This window comes from Camelus bactrianus, chromosome 1 (genome assembly GCF_048773025.1).
Source record: "Camelus bactrianus isolate YW-2024 breed Bactrian camel chromosome 1, ASM4877302v1, whole genome shotgun sequence".
Lineage (NCBI taxonomy): Eukaryota > Metazoa > Chordata > Mammalia > Artiodactyla > Camelidae > Camelus > Camelus bactrianus.
In genome coordinates, this window is record NC_133539.1 from 41,868,676 (window position 1) to 41,888,596 (window position 19,921).

At 32.7% G+C, this 19,921-nt stretch overlaps 1 protein-coding gene across 7 annotated transcripts in view; it reads right to left on the reverse strand.

Moving 5' to 3' along the window:
- SENP7 (SUMO specific peptidase 7) overlaps positions 1–19,921 on the reverse strand; it is a 128,037-nt gene that overhangs the window by 78,535 nt on the left and 29,581 nt on the right. For all 7 annotated transcript variants that reach the window (XM_010966379.3, XM_045503926.2, XM_045503930.2 and 4 more), the window contains one exon: positions 7,875–7,972. In XM_010966379.3, the coding sequence (XP_010964681.1) occupies positions 7,875–7,972 (98 nt within the window). The remainder of the gene's footprint in view (positions 1–7,874; positions 7,973–19,921) is intronic.

Consider the following 19,921-nt stretch of genomic DNA (forward strand, 5'->3'; position numbering starts at 1 on the left):
ACAAGGTCCTAGGTTTAATCCCCAGCACCTCCACTTAAAAAATAAGTAAATAACCTAATTATCCCTCACCTAAAAAAAATAATAATAACAATAAAATGGTGTAGGTGCTAGGGAAAATAATACGGTGGTCCTCAAAAAATAAAAACTGGAATTATCATATGATCCAGCAATTCTACTGCAGGGTATATACCCTGAAAAATTGAAAGCAAGGTCTCAAAGAGTATTTGTACATCCACGTTCATAGCAGCATCATTCACAACAGCTAAAATGTGGAAAAACCCCAAATGTCTACTGACAAAGGAATGGATAAGCAAAATATTGTACATACATGCAATGGAATATTACTCAGCCTAAAAAGGAAGAAAATTCTGACATGTTAAAACAGGGATTAAACCTTAGAGACAATATGCTAAGTGAAATAAGCCAACCACAAAAAGACAAATACTGAATGAGTCCATTTATGTGAGGTAGGTAGTCAAATTCACAGACATAGAAAGTAGAATGGTGGTTGCTAGGGGCTCAGGGATAAGGGATAAATAGGGAGTTATTATTTAATGGCTATACAATTTAAGTATAACAAGATGAAAAGAGTTCTGGAGATGGATAATGATGATGTGAGGACAATATTATGATATATTTAACACCACTGAACTATACATTTAAAAATGGTTAAGATGGTAAATTTTACATTAGGTGTATTTTACCATAATAAAAGAAGCAAAACAAGGGGGACAGTACATCTCAGTGGTAGGGGGTAGGGCATAGCTCAGTGGTAGAGTGCTTGCTTAGCATGCACAAGGTCCTGGGTTCAATCCCCAGTACCTCCATTAATAAATAAATAAATAAATAAATAAATAAATAAATAAATAAATAAATAAATAAACAAACAAACAAACAAACAAACAAACCTAATTACCTCCCCAATAAATGAATTAATTAATTAAAAATAATTAAACAAAATTTTTTTCAATAAAAATTGTTATAAAAAATAAGCAAAACAATAAATACATCTGTCAAAATCATAGACATACATTTAAAACTGATGCATATTCTTCTACATAAATGATACACCAATCAAGCTGATTTATTTAAAAAAAAGAATAGAAAACCTAATAGTTCTATAACCAAAACTAACACACCAAAAAAGGTAATATAAAACAACAAAAATTTATTCATTTTATTTACATGTCCTGAGGTAGAAGTTAATTTTTAAGAAGCAATAAAGAATATGAGAAAGGAAACTGACAGATTACAAGATCATTTCTGAAAAAAAATAATCTCTAGTCCCAAAAGGGCTCAATTTCTCTCCAATTTCAAGATGTCTATTTGGGTTGAAATGTGACCCTCCAAAAAAATATCCTAAAGTCCTAACTTCAGTACTTCAAAAATGCTACTTTATCTGGAAATATTGTCTCTACAGAGGTAATCAAGTTAAAATGAGGTCAGTAGGTTAGGCCCTAAAACAGGCAAAGCTCAAAGATTGTGGGTTCAGTTCCCGACCACCACAATAAAGCAAATATTGCAATAAAGCAATTCGCATGAATTTTTCTGGTTTCCAAGTGCATAAAAAAGTTATGCTTACATTATAAAGTGGACAACAGCATTATGCCTAAAAATTCTCATTTCAAAATACTTTAATTAGAAAATACTTTATTGCTAAAACATGCTAACCACCATTTGAGCCTTCAGTAAGTCACTGTAGTAACATCTAAAATTACATTTTTACAAGGAAGACATATAGGTGGCCAAAAGGCCTATGAAAAGATGCTCAACATCATTAATTTTTAGAAAAATACAAATCAAACCCACAATGAAGTATCACCTCACACATCAGAACGACTATCATCAAAAAGTGTACAAATGATAAATGCTGGGGAGGGTGTGCAGAAAAGGGAAACCTCCTACACTATTGGTGGGAATGCAAATTGGTGTAGCCACTATGGAAAACGGTTTGGGGGTTCCCTAAAAAACTAAAAACAGAGCTACCATATGATCCAATGATCCCATTCTTCAGTGTGTGTGCATGTGTGTGTGCGTGTGTGTGTATATAAAAAAAATGAAAATTCTAATTTGAAAAGATACATGCACTTCAATGTTCACAGTAGCACTATTAACAACAGCCAACACATGGAAGCAACCTACGTGTCCACTGACAGATGACTGGATAAAGATGATGTGGATATATATATACACAACAGAATATTACTCAGCCATAAAAAGAATGAAATACTGCAACAACATGGATGAACCTAGAGAATATTATACTTAGGTAAGTCATAAAAAGACAAATACTATATATCACTTATATGTGGAATTAAAAAAAATAAAAATGAATCAATATACAAAATAGTAACAGACTCATAGACAGAAAAACTTACAGTTAACAAAGGAGAGAGACAGGAAAAGAGGGACAAATTAGGAATATGGGATTAAAACATACAAACTACTATACATAAAACAGATAAACAACAAGGATTTATCAGATAGCACAGGGAATTATAGTCAGTATCTTGTAATAACCTATGATGGACTATAATCTGAAAAATATATATAACTGAATCACTTCACTGTATACCTGAAACTAACACAATACTGTAAATCAACTATACTTCAGTAAAAAAATTACTGACCACAGATCACTATAACAAATATAATAATAATGAAAAAGTTTTAAATATTGCTAGAATTACCAAAATGTGACACAGAGACACAAGTGAGCAAATGTTTTGGGGAAAAATGGTGCCAACAGACTTGCTCAACGCAGGGTTGCCATAAACATTCAATTTGTAAAAAAGTGCAATGTATGCAAAGCACAACAAAGCAAAGCACAATAAAACAAGGTATGCCTGTATATTATGTCCTTATAAAAAGGGCAGAAATAGACACACACAGAGGAAGACAACGTCAAGACCATGTAAGAACCAATGTAACATGTTGGGAGAACATGTAAATATGGAGGACTGAATTTCTAAAGAAGAGAAGAGAGACATGGAACAGATTATTCCCTAATGCCTTCAAAGGAAGCATGGCCCTGCTGACACTTTGATTCACATGAAGAGTGAAGGTATTAAACAATCTAATCAAAGGCAGAGATTGTCAGAGTAGATTAAAAAACAAGATCTTCTATGTTCTGAATATTTGTTCCCCTCAAAATTCTTATTTTGAAATCCTAACCCCCAAAGTAATAGTATTAGGAGGTGGGGCCTTTGGGAGGTGATTGGGTCATGAGGGTAGAGCCGTCACGAATCAGATTAGTGCTCTTATAAAAAAGGCTCAAGAGAGACCCCTTCTATCCCTCGAGGATAAAGCAAAAAAAACCAGACATCTATGAACTAGAAAGCCAACACCAGACACTGAATCTGGAAGTGCAATGATCCTGAGATTCCCAGGCTCCAGAATTATGAAAAATAAATGTTTGTTGTTTATAAGCCACCTAGACTATGTCTATTGGGACTGGTAATAATGAAATATCAAAGACAAGATCCAACTATATGTTCTCAACAAGAGATACACTTTGAATTCAAGAAACAAACAGATTCAAAGTAAAAGAGTGGAAAAAGGTATACCATGTAAACAGCAACCTTAAGGCAGGTGGAGTGGCTATGTTATTATTAGACAAAATAGACTTTAAAGCAAAAAAAAAAAAAAAAGGAGAGACAATGAGGAACATTTCATTGACAAGGGTTAATTTATCAAGAAGACATACTGATTATAAATATACATATATCTACTAATAGAACCACAAAATACACTAAGCAAAAACTAACAAAAAGGAGAAATTAATGATTCAACAGTAATAGTTCAACACTTAAAAACCCCAGTCTTGAAAATGGAGAGAACAACTAGATAGAAAATCAGCAAGGATACAGAAGGCTTGAGTAACACTACCAAACAACTCAATCTAATGGACATCTATAGAACACTCTAACAAATAGAACAGAATGAACTTTCTTTTCAAACACACAGAATGTTCTCCAAGAAGATCATATGCCACAAATAAACCTCAGTAAATTTATAAGAAGTGAAATCATACAAAATGTTCTCAGACCACAATGGAATTCAATTAAAAATTTAAAACAGATAAATAAGTCATGGGGATGTAATGTACATCATGGTGATCATTTCACAACATATACAAGTAGAGAATCATTATGTTGTATACCTGAAATTAATATAATGTTGTATGTCAATATCTCAACAAAAGAAGGAAATCTTTGAAATTTAAAAATACGGAGAAATTAAACAAATGGATCAATCATACCAGCAATTAGAAAATACTTTTGAGATTAATGAAAAGAAAATCACAACATACCAGAATTTGTAAGGTGTAGCTAACTCAGCACTTAGAATAAAATTTAAAACTAAATATCTATATTAGAAAAGAAGACAGGTCTCAAGTCAATAACCAAACCATACACCTTAAGAAATTACAAAAAGAAGTACAAACTATGTCCAAAACAAGGAGAATAAGGAAAATAAGATTATAGTGGACATAAATGAAATTGAATAAGGAAAACCAACAGAGAATATTGATGAAACCAAAAGTTGGTTCTTTGAAAAGATCAACAAAATTTATAAATATCTAGACAGACTGAACAACAACAACAAAAAACACTCAAATTACTAAAATCAGGAATGAAAGACGGGTCATCACTAACAATATTATAGAAAGTTTAAACAGTATAATAGAATACTATGAACAAATATATGCCAGTTAATTAGATAACTTACATAAAAACACAAATTCCTAGAAGGACACAAGGTACCAAAATTGACTTATTAAAAAAAAGAAAATCTCAATAGATTCATGACAAGCAAAAATTTGAATTTGTAATTTGAAAACTTCACAAACACACACAAAACACCAGTGACCAGACAGCTTCACTGATGAATTTTATCAAACATTTAAACAAGAATTAATACCAATCTTCCAAAAACTCTTCCAGAAAATGAAGAAAGAACACTTTTCAACTCATTCTATAAGGCCATTATTAGCCTGATTCCAAAGCCAGACAAAGACAACATAAAAAAAAAGGCAGGTGAACAAATTTCTCTTCTGAATACAAACATAAGAGTTCCTCAATAAAATCCTAGCAAACTGAATCCAGTAATATATAAATGGGATCATCAATCAGGATCAAATGGGATTCATCCCAGGAATGCAAAATTAGTTTAAGATCTAAAAATCAATTTATGTAATACATTATATTAATACAGGATACCAATCACATGTAATAAATGCAGAAAAGGCATTTGACAAAATCAACACACATTCATGATAAAAAGCCTCCAAAAAATGAAGAGCAGAAGGGAACTACCTCAACATGAAAAAAAGCATGTCTTCGTCTGTTCAGGCTATAACAAAATATCACAGACTCAGCAGCTTATAAACAACAAACACTTATTTCTCACGGTTCTGGAGGCTGGGAAGTCCAAGATCAGGATGCCAGTCAGCATGGCTGGGTTCTGGTGAAGGCCCTCTTCTGGGTTGTAGACTGCGGACTTCTCACAATGTTCTCGCGTGGTAGAAAGGACCAGGAAGTTCTGTGAGGTCCTTTTTTTTTTTTTTTTTAATAAAAAGAGCACTAATTCCATTCATGAGGGCTCCACTCTCATGACTTAAGCACCCCCTCAAGGGCCCCACCTCTAAATACCATCACTTTGGGCATTAGGATTTCAACACATGAACTCTGGGGAGATAACAAACATTCAAACCATAGCAGGACATCAATGAAAAAACCTATAGCTAACATCATACCTAATAGTGAAATACTGAATGCTTTCCCTCTGAGAGTGGGAACAAAACAAAGATTTCCACTCTCACCTCTTCCATTATACATTGTCTAAGTTCTAGCCAGGGCAATTAGGCAAGGGGGAAAAAAATTAAAAGCCTCTAGTTGAAAAGGAAGAAGTAAAACTGTCTTTACTTGGAGATGACATGATCTTGTATATACAAAATTCTAAGGAATCTACTAAAAACTCCTAGAACTAATAAGACAAACAGGGTCACAGTATATAAGGTCAACATACATAAATCAGTGGGATTCCTAAAATACTTCTATTCACAACAGCACCAAAAAAAAAAAAAATACTTGGAAACAAATTTAACAATAAAAGTCCAAGACACACTGAAAGCTACAAAACACTGTTGAAACACACTGAAGAAGACCTAAATAAATGGAAAGATAGCTCATATTCATTAATCAGAAGACTTAACTTGTTGAGATGACAAAACTTCCCAAACTGGTCTACAGATTCAACACATCCTCTACCAAAATCCTTGCTGGCTTTTTGTTAAAAATGACAACCTGATTCGAAAATTCAACTGAAAATGCAAGGAACCCAGAACCAAATGATCTTGAAAAATATTATAAACTTAAAAGACTCACACTTCCCAATTTCAAAACTTACTACAAAGTTGCAATAATACAGTATGCAGTACACAGTGGTACTGACATAAAAACAGACAAATAGATTAATGGACTAGAATTCCAAATTCAGAAATAAAATAGACATATAGATTAATGGACTAGAATTCCAAATCCAGAAATAAACCTTTATATTTACTGTCAATTGATTTTCAACAAAGGGAGCAAAAAAAATTGATATCTTTTCAATAAATGTTGCTCAGACAATTGCATATTCACAAACAAAATACAAATTTGGATGCCTATCTCATGTTATACTCAAAAATTAATTCAAAATAGATAAAAGATCTATATCCAAGAGCTATAACTATAAAACTCTTAGAAGAAAACACAACAGTAAATCATCATTATCTCAGATTAGGCAACAGTTTCTTAGATACAACAACGAAAGCATAGCAACAAAAGAAAAATAGATAAATGGGACGTTATCAAAATGAAAAACTGGTGTGCTTCAAAGGACAACATCAAGAAAGTGAAAAGTTGAGTGGGAGAAAATATATGCAAATCACATATCTGATAAGGATTTGTATCCAGGATATATAAAGAACTCTTATAACTCAACAATAAAAAGATAAACAGTATAATTTTTAAATGGGCAAATGATCTAAACAGACATTCCTCCAGAGAAGATATACAAATGACCAACAGGCACATGAAAAGACACTCAGTATCGTTAGGAAATGCATATCAAAACCACAATGAAATACCATTTCACACCCACTAGGACAACTATGAAAAGAAGGAAGGAAGGGAAGGAGGGACGGAAAATAAGGATCGGTAAGAATATGGAGTCACCAATATGTTTATTTTCTACAGCCAATTTACTTGAAAGGTGAGAATTCAGACCTAGTAGCTTATAGAGTGCTCTGACATAAATTCAAGAACTCCAATTAATCTTCTAATCTGTGCAAACTCTCAACAATTGTAATTTTTACTTTGTTACTATCATTTTTTATTCATTCACTATTCTAAAAAGGGTAATACCCTTTTGAAAATAACAACTTTTTAAGCATTTACTGATGTCCAACACTAAAAATTTAGCTCTGAATTCCTTCTGTTAATGATTGTAATTTGAATCCCCCAGATATTTAATTCCAGTATATCCATAATTTATTAATATATGACTATAAGACCACAGTTGCTAAATGGAGCATCTTTTTCATTGCAGACCACAAATGCTGAATCAAGCATTTTAATGAGTCTATATATAACTCTTGCTTTATTAGCTAAGGCTTATCAAGATATTCCAAACACACAAAAACAAGGAGTTAAGATAACTTAGAATCACAAAAAGTCAGAGCTTACAATTAACCGTACCCACTGAATTCAATCTTTGTATTGTAAAAACTGTGGTAATTGAGACCCAAAGAGGTTAAATGAATCACCCATTGTCACACTATACATAGTATAAGCCCATCTTACATCACACACACACATTTATCTTACCTTTCTGGTGACATCTTAGAAGTGGCAGGACGTCCACGTACACCTTTTTTACTTTTATGGTCTAGAGAGAGGACCTTATTTCTTAAGCTTCTTTTCCACTAAGGAAAAAAAATGGAATTTCAATAATAAATACAGCAATATGGCAATTAAGAGGCATTTAAATTTTCTTTTTATTTACAGATTCAAGATAAACAGCCAAATTTATAATGGTTCACAGAGGAGGGGGGTAAGTACAATCTACAACACACCTGGCTCTTTTGCAGTGTGGAAATAAAAGTCCACTACATAATATTAGAAAGATATTTTAAAATGTCAAGGTAACTTTAGTCAGGAAATCAACACTTTGAGATTCAAGAGCTTACATAACTAAGAAAATGTGAATGTACTGAATAAAAAAACTATTACATGCCAGGTTAAATAATCTATGATTCTGAAGTAACTGCATTTATAAACAACTGGAAGGGATTACAAGTTTCCCTGTGAATTGCTACATGGAAAAACTTTAGGAATGAGTCAGATATCTTACTAACAGCATTTAGATTTAATCCAACTAGGAATAAAAGTTAAAATTGATTTAGTTAATATACAAATAGTGTGAATCTAGGCAAATAAATTATTTATCTTCTCTATGCATTAGTTTCCTTGCCTGAAAATGAATGTAACAATAGTAGCAATCTTACAAGGATTTATAATGATTATATATGTAATAAATTTAAAACACTGTCTTCTCAGAGATTTAGTACATAGCAGCATCGTTGATGATAGCTAAACGGTGGCAGCAACTCAACTGTCCCATGAATAACATCAATAATAATAAAATGTGACATATACATACAAAATACTACTCAGCCTTAAAAAGGAAGGAAATTATGATATATGCTACAAGATAGATGAACCTTGACGACTGTGAGATAATAAAAAATATTTATATTGGTTTCTTCCCCCAGTTCCTGGCAGAGAGCTCCTAAAACCCTTTTAATTTCCTGGGTTATAGGAGTGACTTTTGCCCTAATGAGGTGACTCTGGGTGAGCTCCTGGATGGCTCCTGGATAGGGGCCAAGTCAGAAGAAAGACCAAGCCGATATCAAAAGCTTGGAATTCTCAGCCCTGCTCTCCCATTCTCTAGAAAGGAAGAGGGCTGAAAATAGAGTTCATTATTGATCATGCCTATGTGAGGAAGCCTTCATTAAAACCCCAATAGTATGAAGTTGGAAGAGCTTTCAGATTGGTGAACACATCCACATACCAGGAAGGTGGCACACCCCAATTCCAGAGACAGACGCTCCTGCACTCAGGACCTTCCCAGACCTTGCCCTATGTGTGTCTTCATTTGGCTGCTCATCTGTACCCTTTATCATATCCTTTAATAAACTGGTAAGTGTAAATAAGTGTTTCTCTGGGTTCTATGAACTGCTCTAGCACAACGTCATCAAACCTGAGAAGGGAGTCACAGGAATCTCAGATTTATAGCCAGCCAGTCAGAAGTACATGACAACCTGGACTTGTGATTGGCATCTGAAGTAGAGTGAGAGCAGTCTTAGGACCGAGCCCATAACCTGTGGGATCTGAAACTATCTCCAGGTAGACAGTGTCAAAATAGAGAGAAATTATAGAACACCCAGCTAATAGCCCAGAGGATTGCATGGTGGGGAAAAACTCTCAAATATCTGGTGTGAGAAGTGCTGTGAGTATGACAGTAGTATGAGAGTACAGGAGAAACACAGGAGGATGATGGGTTTTTCCCAACGCAATGACATTATGGTAAGTAAAATATGCTAGTAACAAAAAGACAAATACTGTATGATTCAAGTTATATGAAGTATGTATAGTAGTCAAATATGCAGAAATAGAAAGTAGTAGAATAGTGGTTGCCAGGGGATGGAAGAGGTGAAAATGGAAATATTATTTAATGGGTATAGTGTTTTGGTTATGCAAGATGTAAAGAGTTCTGGAGATGGATGGTGGTGGTGGTGGTTGTACAACAATGTGAATGTACTAAATGCCAGTGAACTGTACCCTTAAAAATGGTTAAGATGATACATTTTATGCTATGTGTATTTTATCATAATTTAAAATAAATTTTTAAAAGATTAAAAAAAAATTCAAGTAATGAAAAACATCTTAAACAAGATAGTCCTCAATAAACATTGTCCTTTTTACTTTCCAGGCACTGTTATCTCATTATCACCACAGTTCTGCATAGTATAAAACTCATACTTTACAAGTAGGAAGTAAAGTTCAGAGAATAAATCTGACCAACGAAACCAAGTCTGTCTGACATAAAAGCCTATGCTCCTTCCAATGCTGTAATTTTAAATAATACAAATTCTCAAAAATTCTTCATATCAAGCTATCAACCTAAACATAGTCACTTCCATTTCACTACAAAATGTAAATGTACCAGTATTTTCAACTAGATTGAAAATACACCTTTTCTCTATTTTCACTATCACTGTCTTGGTTCTGCCTCTTCTTATTTCTGATCTAGACTCTTGTGACGTTCTCCTAACGGGATTCCCTGCAAATGGTCTCTTCTCCCTCCAATCCAGCAGCTACTCCATCATGAAAGTTAAATCTTTCAAAAATGCAAATCTGATGTCATTCTCCAGCTTAAATTCCTAAGCATTTCCCACTACCTAAAGGAGAAAAAAAATAAAGAACTGACTTATCTTTCTCACTTCTGCTTCCGATGAATCTCCTCTGACAACACTAAACTATATGTAGTTCCCTGAAAGTGCATGCCATTCAGACCCTTTGACATCTCTCTGTACGTGTTTCCTCTTACTAGAATGTGCTTTTCCCTTCCCAGTTCTCCTTGTCCATTAAGTCCCAGACCCACACCACCTATGAAGCCTTCCTTACTCTCTAGAAGAGTACATCAGTATCTCTTCGGTAACACCATTTTATATATCTCTATCACTGATAACACTTCTCATAATAAATTATATTATTTGTTTACATCAAACTGCAACCAGAACTGGGAATAACTAAGCTCACAAGGTGGAATCTCAGAACTACTGGCCAACTAGTTCCCTGAAACTGTTTCACTAATCTCACAGTAAATTCAACCTTCACATTTTTTGTTATTGAATTTTTTATACCCCACTAATCACAATGTAATTAGGTTTTGCCTATATTTGCAAAATGATGAGAGTACTAGTCTTTGGGTCTCAATTCTGTAGAGAAAAGAAATGTAATTCCTACCAAAGAGAGGGGAAAAGAATAAGAATTTCTAAACTATTACAAAAAATGAAATAAACACAATGAGACAAAATGAAGATAAATGTAATAGCAGAGGAGGGGACTGATTAAAATTTTATTAACTCTAAATAACAGTAAGATGTTTCAATGCCTTTCTCCAATCCTACCATATCCAAGGGTAACCTGGAGTATACCTAGAGATGTTATCAAGGGAAAACAAAAATCACTTAGATTTTGATAAAATTGTTTCTTATATTTAATATCACACTGAAATATTCACATATTTTCTTTTAAAAAGCTAGATTAGAATTGTAGACTGCACAATTTTTATTTTTCACAGATATGATTTTTTACTAAATGAATTAAATAATATTTTATTCATCTCTGAAAAAATAAAAATCAGATAATAAAGAATTCTCCCACAATCTGATTATGAATGGGAATTTATTCACATACCTATTCTGAAAGCTATCTGATCACAAATAGGAAGTTAGAAATAGTATGAAATAGTTTCAATTTAAATATGAAGAAGACTTTTAGAAGAATAAAAGACTTTGTTTATAGACAAGATCAACTCATTTAGTCACCTAATTTTGAAACTCTCATTCTGGCAGGGATATCAAAATAAAATACCATAATTAAAATTAAATGTTCCATAGGAACTCGACTGAAATTTTTCTTGGACAAAATCAATTCTACATGCATTCTAAGTGGTGCAGGGTTCTCAGTCTCAACTGAATGCCTCCTTGGATACTAAAAAGAAGCCAAATCTGCATCCGGAAGAAAATATTGACTTTGCTCACAACTACTTATCCCTGTCACAGCTCACTGTAATAAAGATGGATGATGACTTTTCACCCAATTGAGATTAATGTTTATGATTTAACTTTTATTTCAGGATTTTAATTCTATTGACTATTCATCTAATTTCCAAATTAGGAACATGTAATGCCAACAATGAAAACATTTATCAGAAAACATAAGCTGAAATTATTTGCTAACCAATATCTACTGAACAGCTGGATAAACTGGGGGTTGGGAGAAGGTCTGGGGAATCTGCTATTCTCGTCAACCAGTTTTCCCCGTGTATAACTATGGAATAATATCATCACCAGGAAATTGACACTGAAACAATCCATGACCTTATTAAGATTTCACCTGCTTTACATGCACATGTATGTGTGCGTGTATTTAGTCTTATGCAATTTTATCACATGTACACATCTCTGTGACTACAAGCAAAATCAAGACACAGAACAACTGTATCATGAAGATCTTTTCTGCTACCCTTTTATAAATCGAGCTGCCACCCTCCATGCCATAAGCCCTGTGCCTGTAGGCCCTCAGAGTTTTCCTAGCAACTCAAACAAACATTTGAGAAGAAAATAAAATGAATCCTATACAACCTATTCTATCAACTACAAGAGAACAATTCCCAGTTCATTCTGTAAGGCAAATATTACACTGATACCAAATTGATGTAGTGACAGTACAAGAAAACTAAAGACCAATATCCCTGGTAAGTACAGACAAAAATACTCAACAAAAATTTGCTAATCAAAACCAGCAATATATAAAAAGAGTAATACAATATGACTGATTAGAGTTTATTCTAGGACATAAAAGTGGTTCAATATCTGAAAATCAACCTATGATTTAAAAAAAAAAAAGACCCTACTCTACATTATATATAATAAACTCACTTGAAATACAAAGACACAAACAGATTAAAACTAAAGGGATGAAGAAAGATATACCATTCTAACAAAACTAAAGAAAGTTAGAGTAGCTGTATTAACTCCAGACTGAGACTTCAAGGGAAAAAAAAAAGTATCAAATTTTGAGGATACAGGGATAAAGAGGAATATTACAGAATAATAGATGGGTTAATTCTCCAAGAAGACATAACAAACCTTGCTGCATATATGCTTAACAACAGAGCACCAAAATACACAAGGCAAAAACCAACAGAAATACAAGGACAAATAGGCAAATCAACAATTATAGTTAAAGACTTCAATATGACTCCATCAGAAATAGACAGATCCAACAAGCAGAAAATCAATAAGGACATCGTTGAACTGAAAAAAACCATCAATCGACTGGATCTAATTAATATTTATAGAATACTTCAACTAAAAACAGAAGAATACACACTCTTCTCAAGCTCACATGCTTAAAAGGAAATCTGTAGCATTCAATGCATGTATTAAAAAAGGAGACAATTCTAAAACCAATAATCTAAACTTTCAGTTTTGGAAATTTCAAAAAGAAGGGCAAATTTATTCCAGAGTAAGCAAAAGAAAAGAAAGAAAGAAAAGAGCAGAAATCAATAAAGTTGAAAATAGGAAATCAACGCAGAAAATCAACTAAACCAAAAACTGGTTCTTCGAAAAGATCAATAAAAATGATAAACCTCTACACAGGTTAACCAAGAAAAAAAAAGAAGACATGAATTACTAATATCAAAAATCAAGGAGGGAGGATCAGTACTGATGAAATGGACATTATACAGAAGTAATAAAGAAATGCTATAAACAACTCAAAGCCCACAAATTTGAAAATGTAAGTGAAATGGACCAACACCTTGAAAGACAGAATTGACCAAAATTTACAAAAGTAGAAATACATAATCTGAGTATAGCCATATCTATTAAAGAAATTGAATCAGTATTTAATACTTTCCAAAATAGGAAGCACTGGGCCCAGTTTGGGTCACTGGTGAATTCTACCAAACATTTAAGGAATCAATTATAAAAATTCTCCACAATTTCTTCCAGAAAATGGAAGCAGAACACTTCCAAACTCATTCTATGAGACAGGCATTACCTTAATACCAAAACCAGAAAAATACATTACAAAAAAAGAAAACTACATAATACCTCTTACGATCAAGGTGCAAAAATTCTCAGCACAATCAAATCCAACAAAGTATAAATAGAATTATATATCATGAACAAGTGAGATTTATTTCAAGTATGAAATGTTGGTTAAGCATCTGAATAATCCATTAATGTCAACAAGCTAAAGAAGAAAAATGAAATGGTCATATCAATAGATGAAGAAAAAGAATTTGACAAAAACCCAAAAGCCATTTGTGATTTTTTTAAACTCTCAGCAAACTAGGAATAAAGGAGAATATTTTTAATCTGATAAAGAATATTTACAATAAACCTACAGCCAACATACTTAATGGTGAGGAACCATATGCTTTCATATTAAGATTGAGAACAAAGCAAGGATGTTACCTTTCACCACTCCTATTCAACCTCATACTGGAAGTCCTACATAATGAAATATGACAAGAAAATGAAATAAAAGGTATACAGATTGGGAAAGAAAAAATAAACCTTTTATTTGAGATGACATAAGTATCTATGAAGAAAATCCCAAAGAATCAATTTAAAAAAAAAACTTCTTGAACTAATAAGCAATTATAGCAATGGTTCAGGAAATAGGATGAATATACAAAAATTAATTGCTTTCTTACATGAAAGAAATTCTTACTATTAGAATTTGAAGTTAAAAACACAATACCATTTACATTAGCTGGAAAATTAAACACTTAGGTACAAATCTTTAAAAAGACGTATAAAATCTATATGAAAAAACTATAAAATTCTGATGAAAAATATCAAACATACAAATAAACAGATATCCCATGCACATGGATAAGAAGATTCAACACTGTCAAGATGTCAATTCTTCCCAACTTGATCTATAAAATCAACACAATTCCAATCAACATTCCAGCAAGTTATTTTGTGGGTATCAAGAGACTGATTCTAAATTTTAAATAGAAATGTGAAAGACCCAGAATAGCCAACACAATTTTAAAGAACAAGCTCAGAGGATAGATACTCCCACCTTCAAGACTTACTATAAAGTTATAGTAACCAAAAGGCCTGGTATTGATGAAAGAACAGACAAATAGATCAACAGAACAGACAGCTGAGAAACAGATCCACACAATGTAATCAACTAATTTCTAACAAGGGAACAATGTCAATTCAATGGAGAAAGGCTAGTCTTTTCAACAAATGATGCAAAAACAACTGGACATCCATGTATAAAGAAATAAAGATACAAATCTTATACCTTTCACAAAAATTAACTGAAAATGGACCATAGATCTAAATATAAAATGCAAAACTGTAAAACTCCCAAAAGATAACACAGAAGAAAATCTAGGTGACCTTCAGTTGAACAATTACTTCTTAGATATAACACCTAAAGCACAATCCATGAAGGAAAAACTGATAACTTGGACTTCATTAAAATTAAAAACTGCTCTGTGAAGGACACTGTTATTAAGAGTAAAAGTTAAGACACAGACTAGAAAAAAAAATCTTTGCAAACATGTATCTGATAAAGGACTGGTATCCAAAACATATAATCAACTATTAAAACTCAAAAATAAGAAAATAACCCGATTTTTAAAATGAGACAAAGATATGAACATACACTTCACCAAAGAAGATATACAGATGACAAATATGCATAAGAAAAGAAGCTCAATAAAATATGCCATTAGGCAACTGCAAGGTAAAACAGATATCCATACATACCTGTTAGAACTACCTGAAAAAAAATCTTCAACCCCATGTTCACTGAAGCATTATTTACAATAGCCAAGGCACATAACAACTTAAGTGTCCATCAGCTGATGAATGGATAAATAAAATGTGGTACACACATACATACACACACACACACACACATACACACTAACAGAATGTTATTCAACCATAAAAAAAGAAGGGAATCTTGCCATTTTCAACAACATGGGTGGACTTCCAGGGCATAATACTAAGTAAAATAAGTCAGACAGAGAAAAACAAATACTGTATGATGCCATTTACACGTGGAATACTAAAAAAAAATCAATACAGAGAACAGATTTGCAGTTGCCAGAGACAGGGGTTGAGGGTTGGAGGAAATGGATGAAGGTGGTCAAAAGATATAAACTTCCACTTAGAAGTTAAATAGGTCCTAGGGGATTTAGTTAACAATACTGCATTGTATATTTGAAAGCTGCTAGGAGAGTAGATCTTAAAAGTCTCATCGTAAGAAAAAAAAAAAAAAAGAAGTGTAACTATGTACGGTGGTGGATGTTAACTAAACTTACTAAGTTTATTGTGGCAATAATTTTGCAATTTACACATGTATCAATGATTATGTTGTACACCTAAAACTAATAAAATGTTATATGACAATTACATCACAATTTTAAAAAATAATAATGTATCAGTATTTGACTCACTAATTATAACAAATGTACCACAGTAATGCAAGATATTAATAATAGGGAAACTGTGTCAGGGCAGAGCCTATGGGTACTGCCTGTACTATTCCTTCAATTTTTCAGTAAATCTAGAACTAGTCTAAAAAATAAAGTCTATTAATATTAAAAAATTAATAAACAGATAGTACCAAGTGCTGACAAAATTACAGAACACCCAGAAGCCTCCATATATTGCTGCTGGGAATGAAAATTGGTATAACCAGTCTGGAAAACAGTTTTTGCAGTTAAATATAGACTTACCATATGATTCAGGAATCCCACTTCTAGGCATTTAATCTAGAAAAATTTAAACTTATGCTTAAAAAAAATGTGTGCAAGTATGTATAGCAGCTTTATTCCTAATTGCCAAAAACTGGAAACGACCCATATGTCCTTCAGTCGTCAATGGAGGAATGGTTAAACAAATTACTGATATACACAACAACATGGATGAAATCTCAATGGCATTTTGCTGAGTGAAAAAGTCACTCTCAAAACATTTATTTATTTAAAAAAAACCCATTATTTATTCTGTGATTTCATTCATATGACATTATGGAAAATGTAGAAGTACAGGTACAGAAAACAACGTTACCATGGATTAGGGATGGGGATAGAGAGTAACTACAAAGGGGACAGCACCAGGGAATTTTTTGGAGTGATGGAACTGTACACTATCTTCACTGTGATGATAGTTATAGGAGTTATAGGAGTCTCTACAGGTCTTGTAACTCATAAGAGTGTACACCAAGAAAAAAATTATAAATAAATACAAACACACACACACAGACCCATTTATTACAGTGGTGGTTGCAAAAGTGTATATACATTTGTCAAAATTCAGAACACTTAAAATGTCACAGACATAGAAAACAAACATACGGTTACCAGAGGGGAAGGGAATGGGAAAGGATAAATTGGGAGTTTGAGATTTGCAGATACTACTATATATAAAATAGGTAAACAAGTTTACACTGTATAGCACAGAGAACCATATTCAGTATCTTGTAGCTAACTTATGGTGAAAAAGAATATGATAACGAATATATGTATGTTCATGTATGACTGAAGCATTGTGCTATACACCAGAAATTGACGCATTGTAAACTGAATATACTTCAATAAAAATATTAAGTTTAAAAAAGAACACTTAAAATAGATTAATTTAATTATACATAAACTGTCAATAAAATTTATTTTAAAAAGGGCAAAAAATCTGAACAGACACTTTACAAAAAAAAGAAGATAAACAGCAGCTAATCAGCATATGAAAATGTTATAACTCCATTAGTCAACAGGGCAATGCAAATTAAAACCAAGCCCAAAAGTCCATCAATATGAGAATTAAATTGCTGTTATATTCATATAATAGCATATTACTTAGCAATAAAAAGGAACAAATCACTGATAAATACAAAACAGGAATCAGTTTCAACAGCATTTAACTGAGCAATAGAGGGCAACCGCAAAAGAGTATATACTGTATGAACAGGCAAAACTATCTTACAGATATAAAATCAGAAAATTGGTTGTGAGGAACATGGTGGGAACAGGGACAGCAGGAAAAGAGAAGACACAATGGAAAGAGACATAAGGGAACTTTTAAGGCCCGTGACGATGCTCTATTTCATTAAGATATTGGTTGCATGTGTTAAATTAGTCAAAGCTCATTCAATTATATGCCTAAGATTTGTGCAGCCTATTTTATATAATTATGTCTCAACAAAAACCACAAATAAATACATAAGATAAAATTCTGCTATGGACTATAGAAAATGGCATTTATCCTTTTTTTTTTTTTCATTGAAACCTACGGCATATGGGTGAAACAACGAAGCAAGGTTTTGGTAATGCTTCAAACTCCAGTAACAATAAAGCACACAGCAAATACTGTGAAGTCTAAAGCAAAAAGGAAGCAAGGTAACACTGACATATGCCACTTCAAATCTCAAATAGGATGTAGATTCCCCCAAAGTTAAGTATCACTATACTAAAAAGATAGACACCCAACTAGAGTGGGAAACTAGTCACAGGAAAAGAAAATATGTCTCTGAGGAGGTTTAGTTCATTCAGTGAGTTAGAGAGAATTAAAGGAGAAAATAAGTCATTACTTCTCAGGAAAAGGAGACTGCTGAAAGGAAGAGGAGGTAAGGAAGAGAGAGGACAGCAGATTATATAACACAAAGACTTAATACCTAAAGAGCTGTCCGGTGAACCACATCTTTTTGAAGGATGAAAGCTAAATGAAGATTATACAGGGTAAAGGAAAAAACACATCTGGTAAGATCCTCTTTAAGAAAACAAACCTAACAAAAATCATGTCTACTTCCAAGAGACTGTGTATGTGTATATTTAAAATGATACATATGTATCTTTTTACTCCATTCAATATTCTAAAACATAAAATATGTAAATGTAAAGAGATAAAATTTTCTTAAAATAATGTTGTTTTCTTCCATTGGCAACAATTTTACTGCATGATAATGCCCAGTGCTAGTAAATTTGTAGAAATATGGGAGCTCTCACTGGTGGCAATATAAATTCGTAGAAATTTTCTGTGAGATAATTTTGCAATATTTATTAAAATTTAATATTCAAATTCCCTTAGACCCAGTGATCCCACCCAAAAATGGTTCCCTGTTTATGAAAAATGATGTTCACTACAACACGGTTTCTATTAGTAAAACACCAGAAACAACCAAACTGTCTACTATCAATGTACTAAGTGAATAAATTACAATATACAGTATATCTTTGGAGTACTGGAAGGCCAACAAAAAATAAACAAAGAAGTAGATCTAAATGTGTCAAAATATAAAAAAATTTAAAGATATTACTAACTGAAAACGGCAAAGAACAGAATTAGATGTATTTCATGATCCCTCTTCAGCAATGATCAAAAAATAACATAAACTCATATGTGGGCAATATGCTTTTCTTTTTTGTACACTGTATAAAGAACAAATTATTATTTAATAATTAAAATTTTAAATAATGTTAAAGCAATTAATACCAATGATAAATCTTTCCTCTGAGAACAAGTTATAATAAATGGTTAATTTTTCTTGCCTGTAACATGAAAACACATATATTCAAGGTGACTTAAAGTCTGTTATCCTAAAATGCTACTGTTAGGAACTGGATTGTCTCTTCCAAAATCCATATGTTGAAGCCCTAACCATTAATATGACTATATGTGGAGACAGGGCCTTCACAGAGGTAATTAAGTTTAAATGAGGTCCTAAGGGTGGGAATCTAATCCTACAGGACTAGTGTCCTTATAAGAAGAGGAGGAAACTCCAAGGGATGTGGATGCACAGAAAAGAGATCATGTGAGGATACAGCAAGAAGGTGGCCACCTATAAGCCTAGGAGAGAGGCCTTGGAGACACCAACCCTGCTAGCACCTTGATCCTGGACTTTCAGCCTCCAGAACTCTGAGAAAATAACTTTCTGTTGTTGAAGCCACCTGACCTGTGGTATTTTGTTATGTTAGCCCAGCAGATTAATATGTATAGTCTCAACTGGAAAAATTGGAAAGTATGAGAAAAATTCTATTTTTA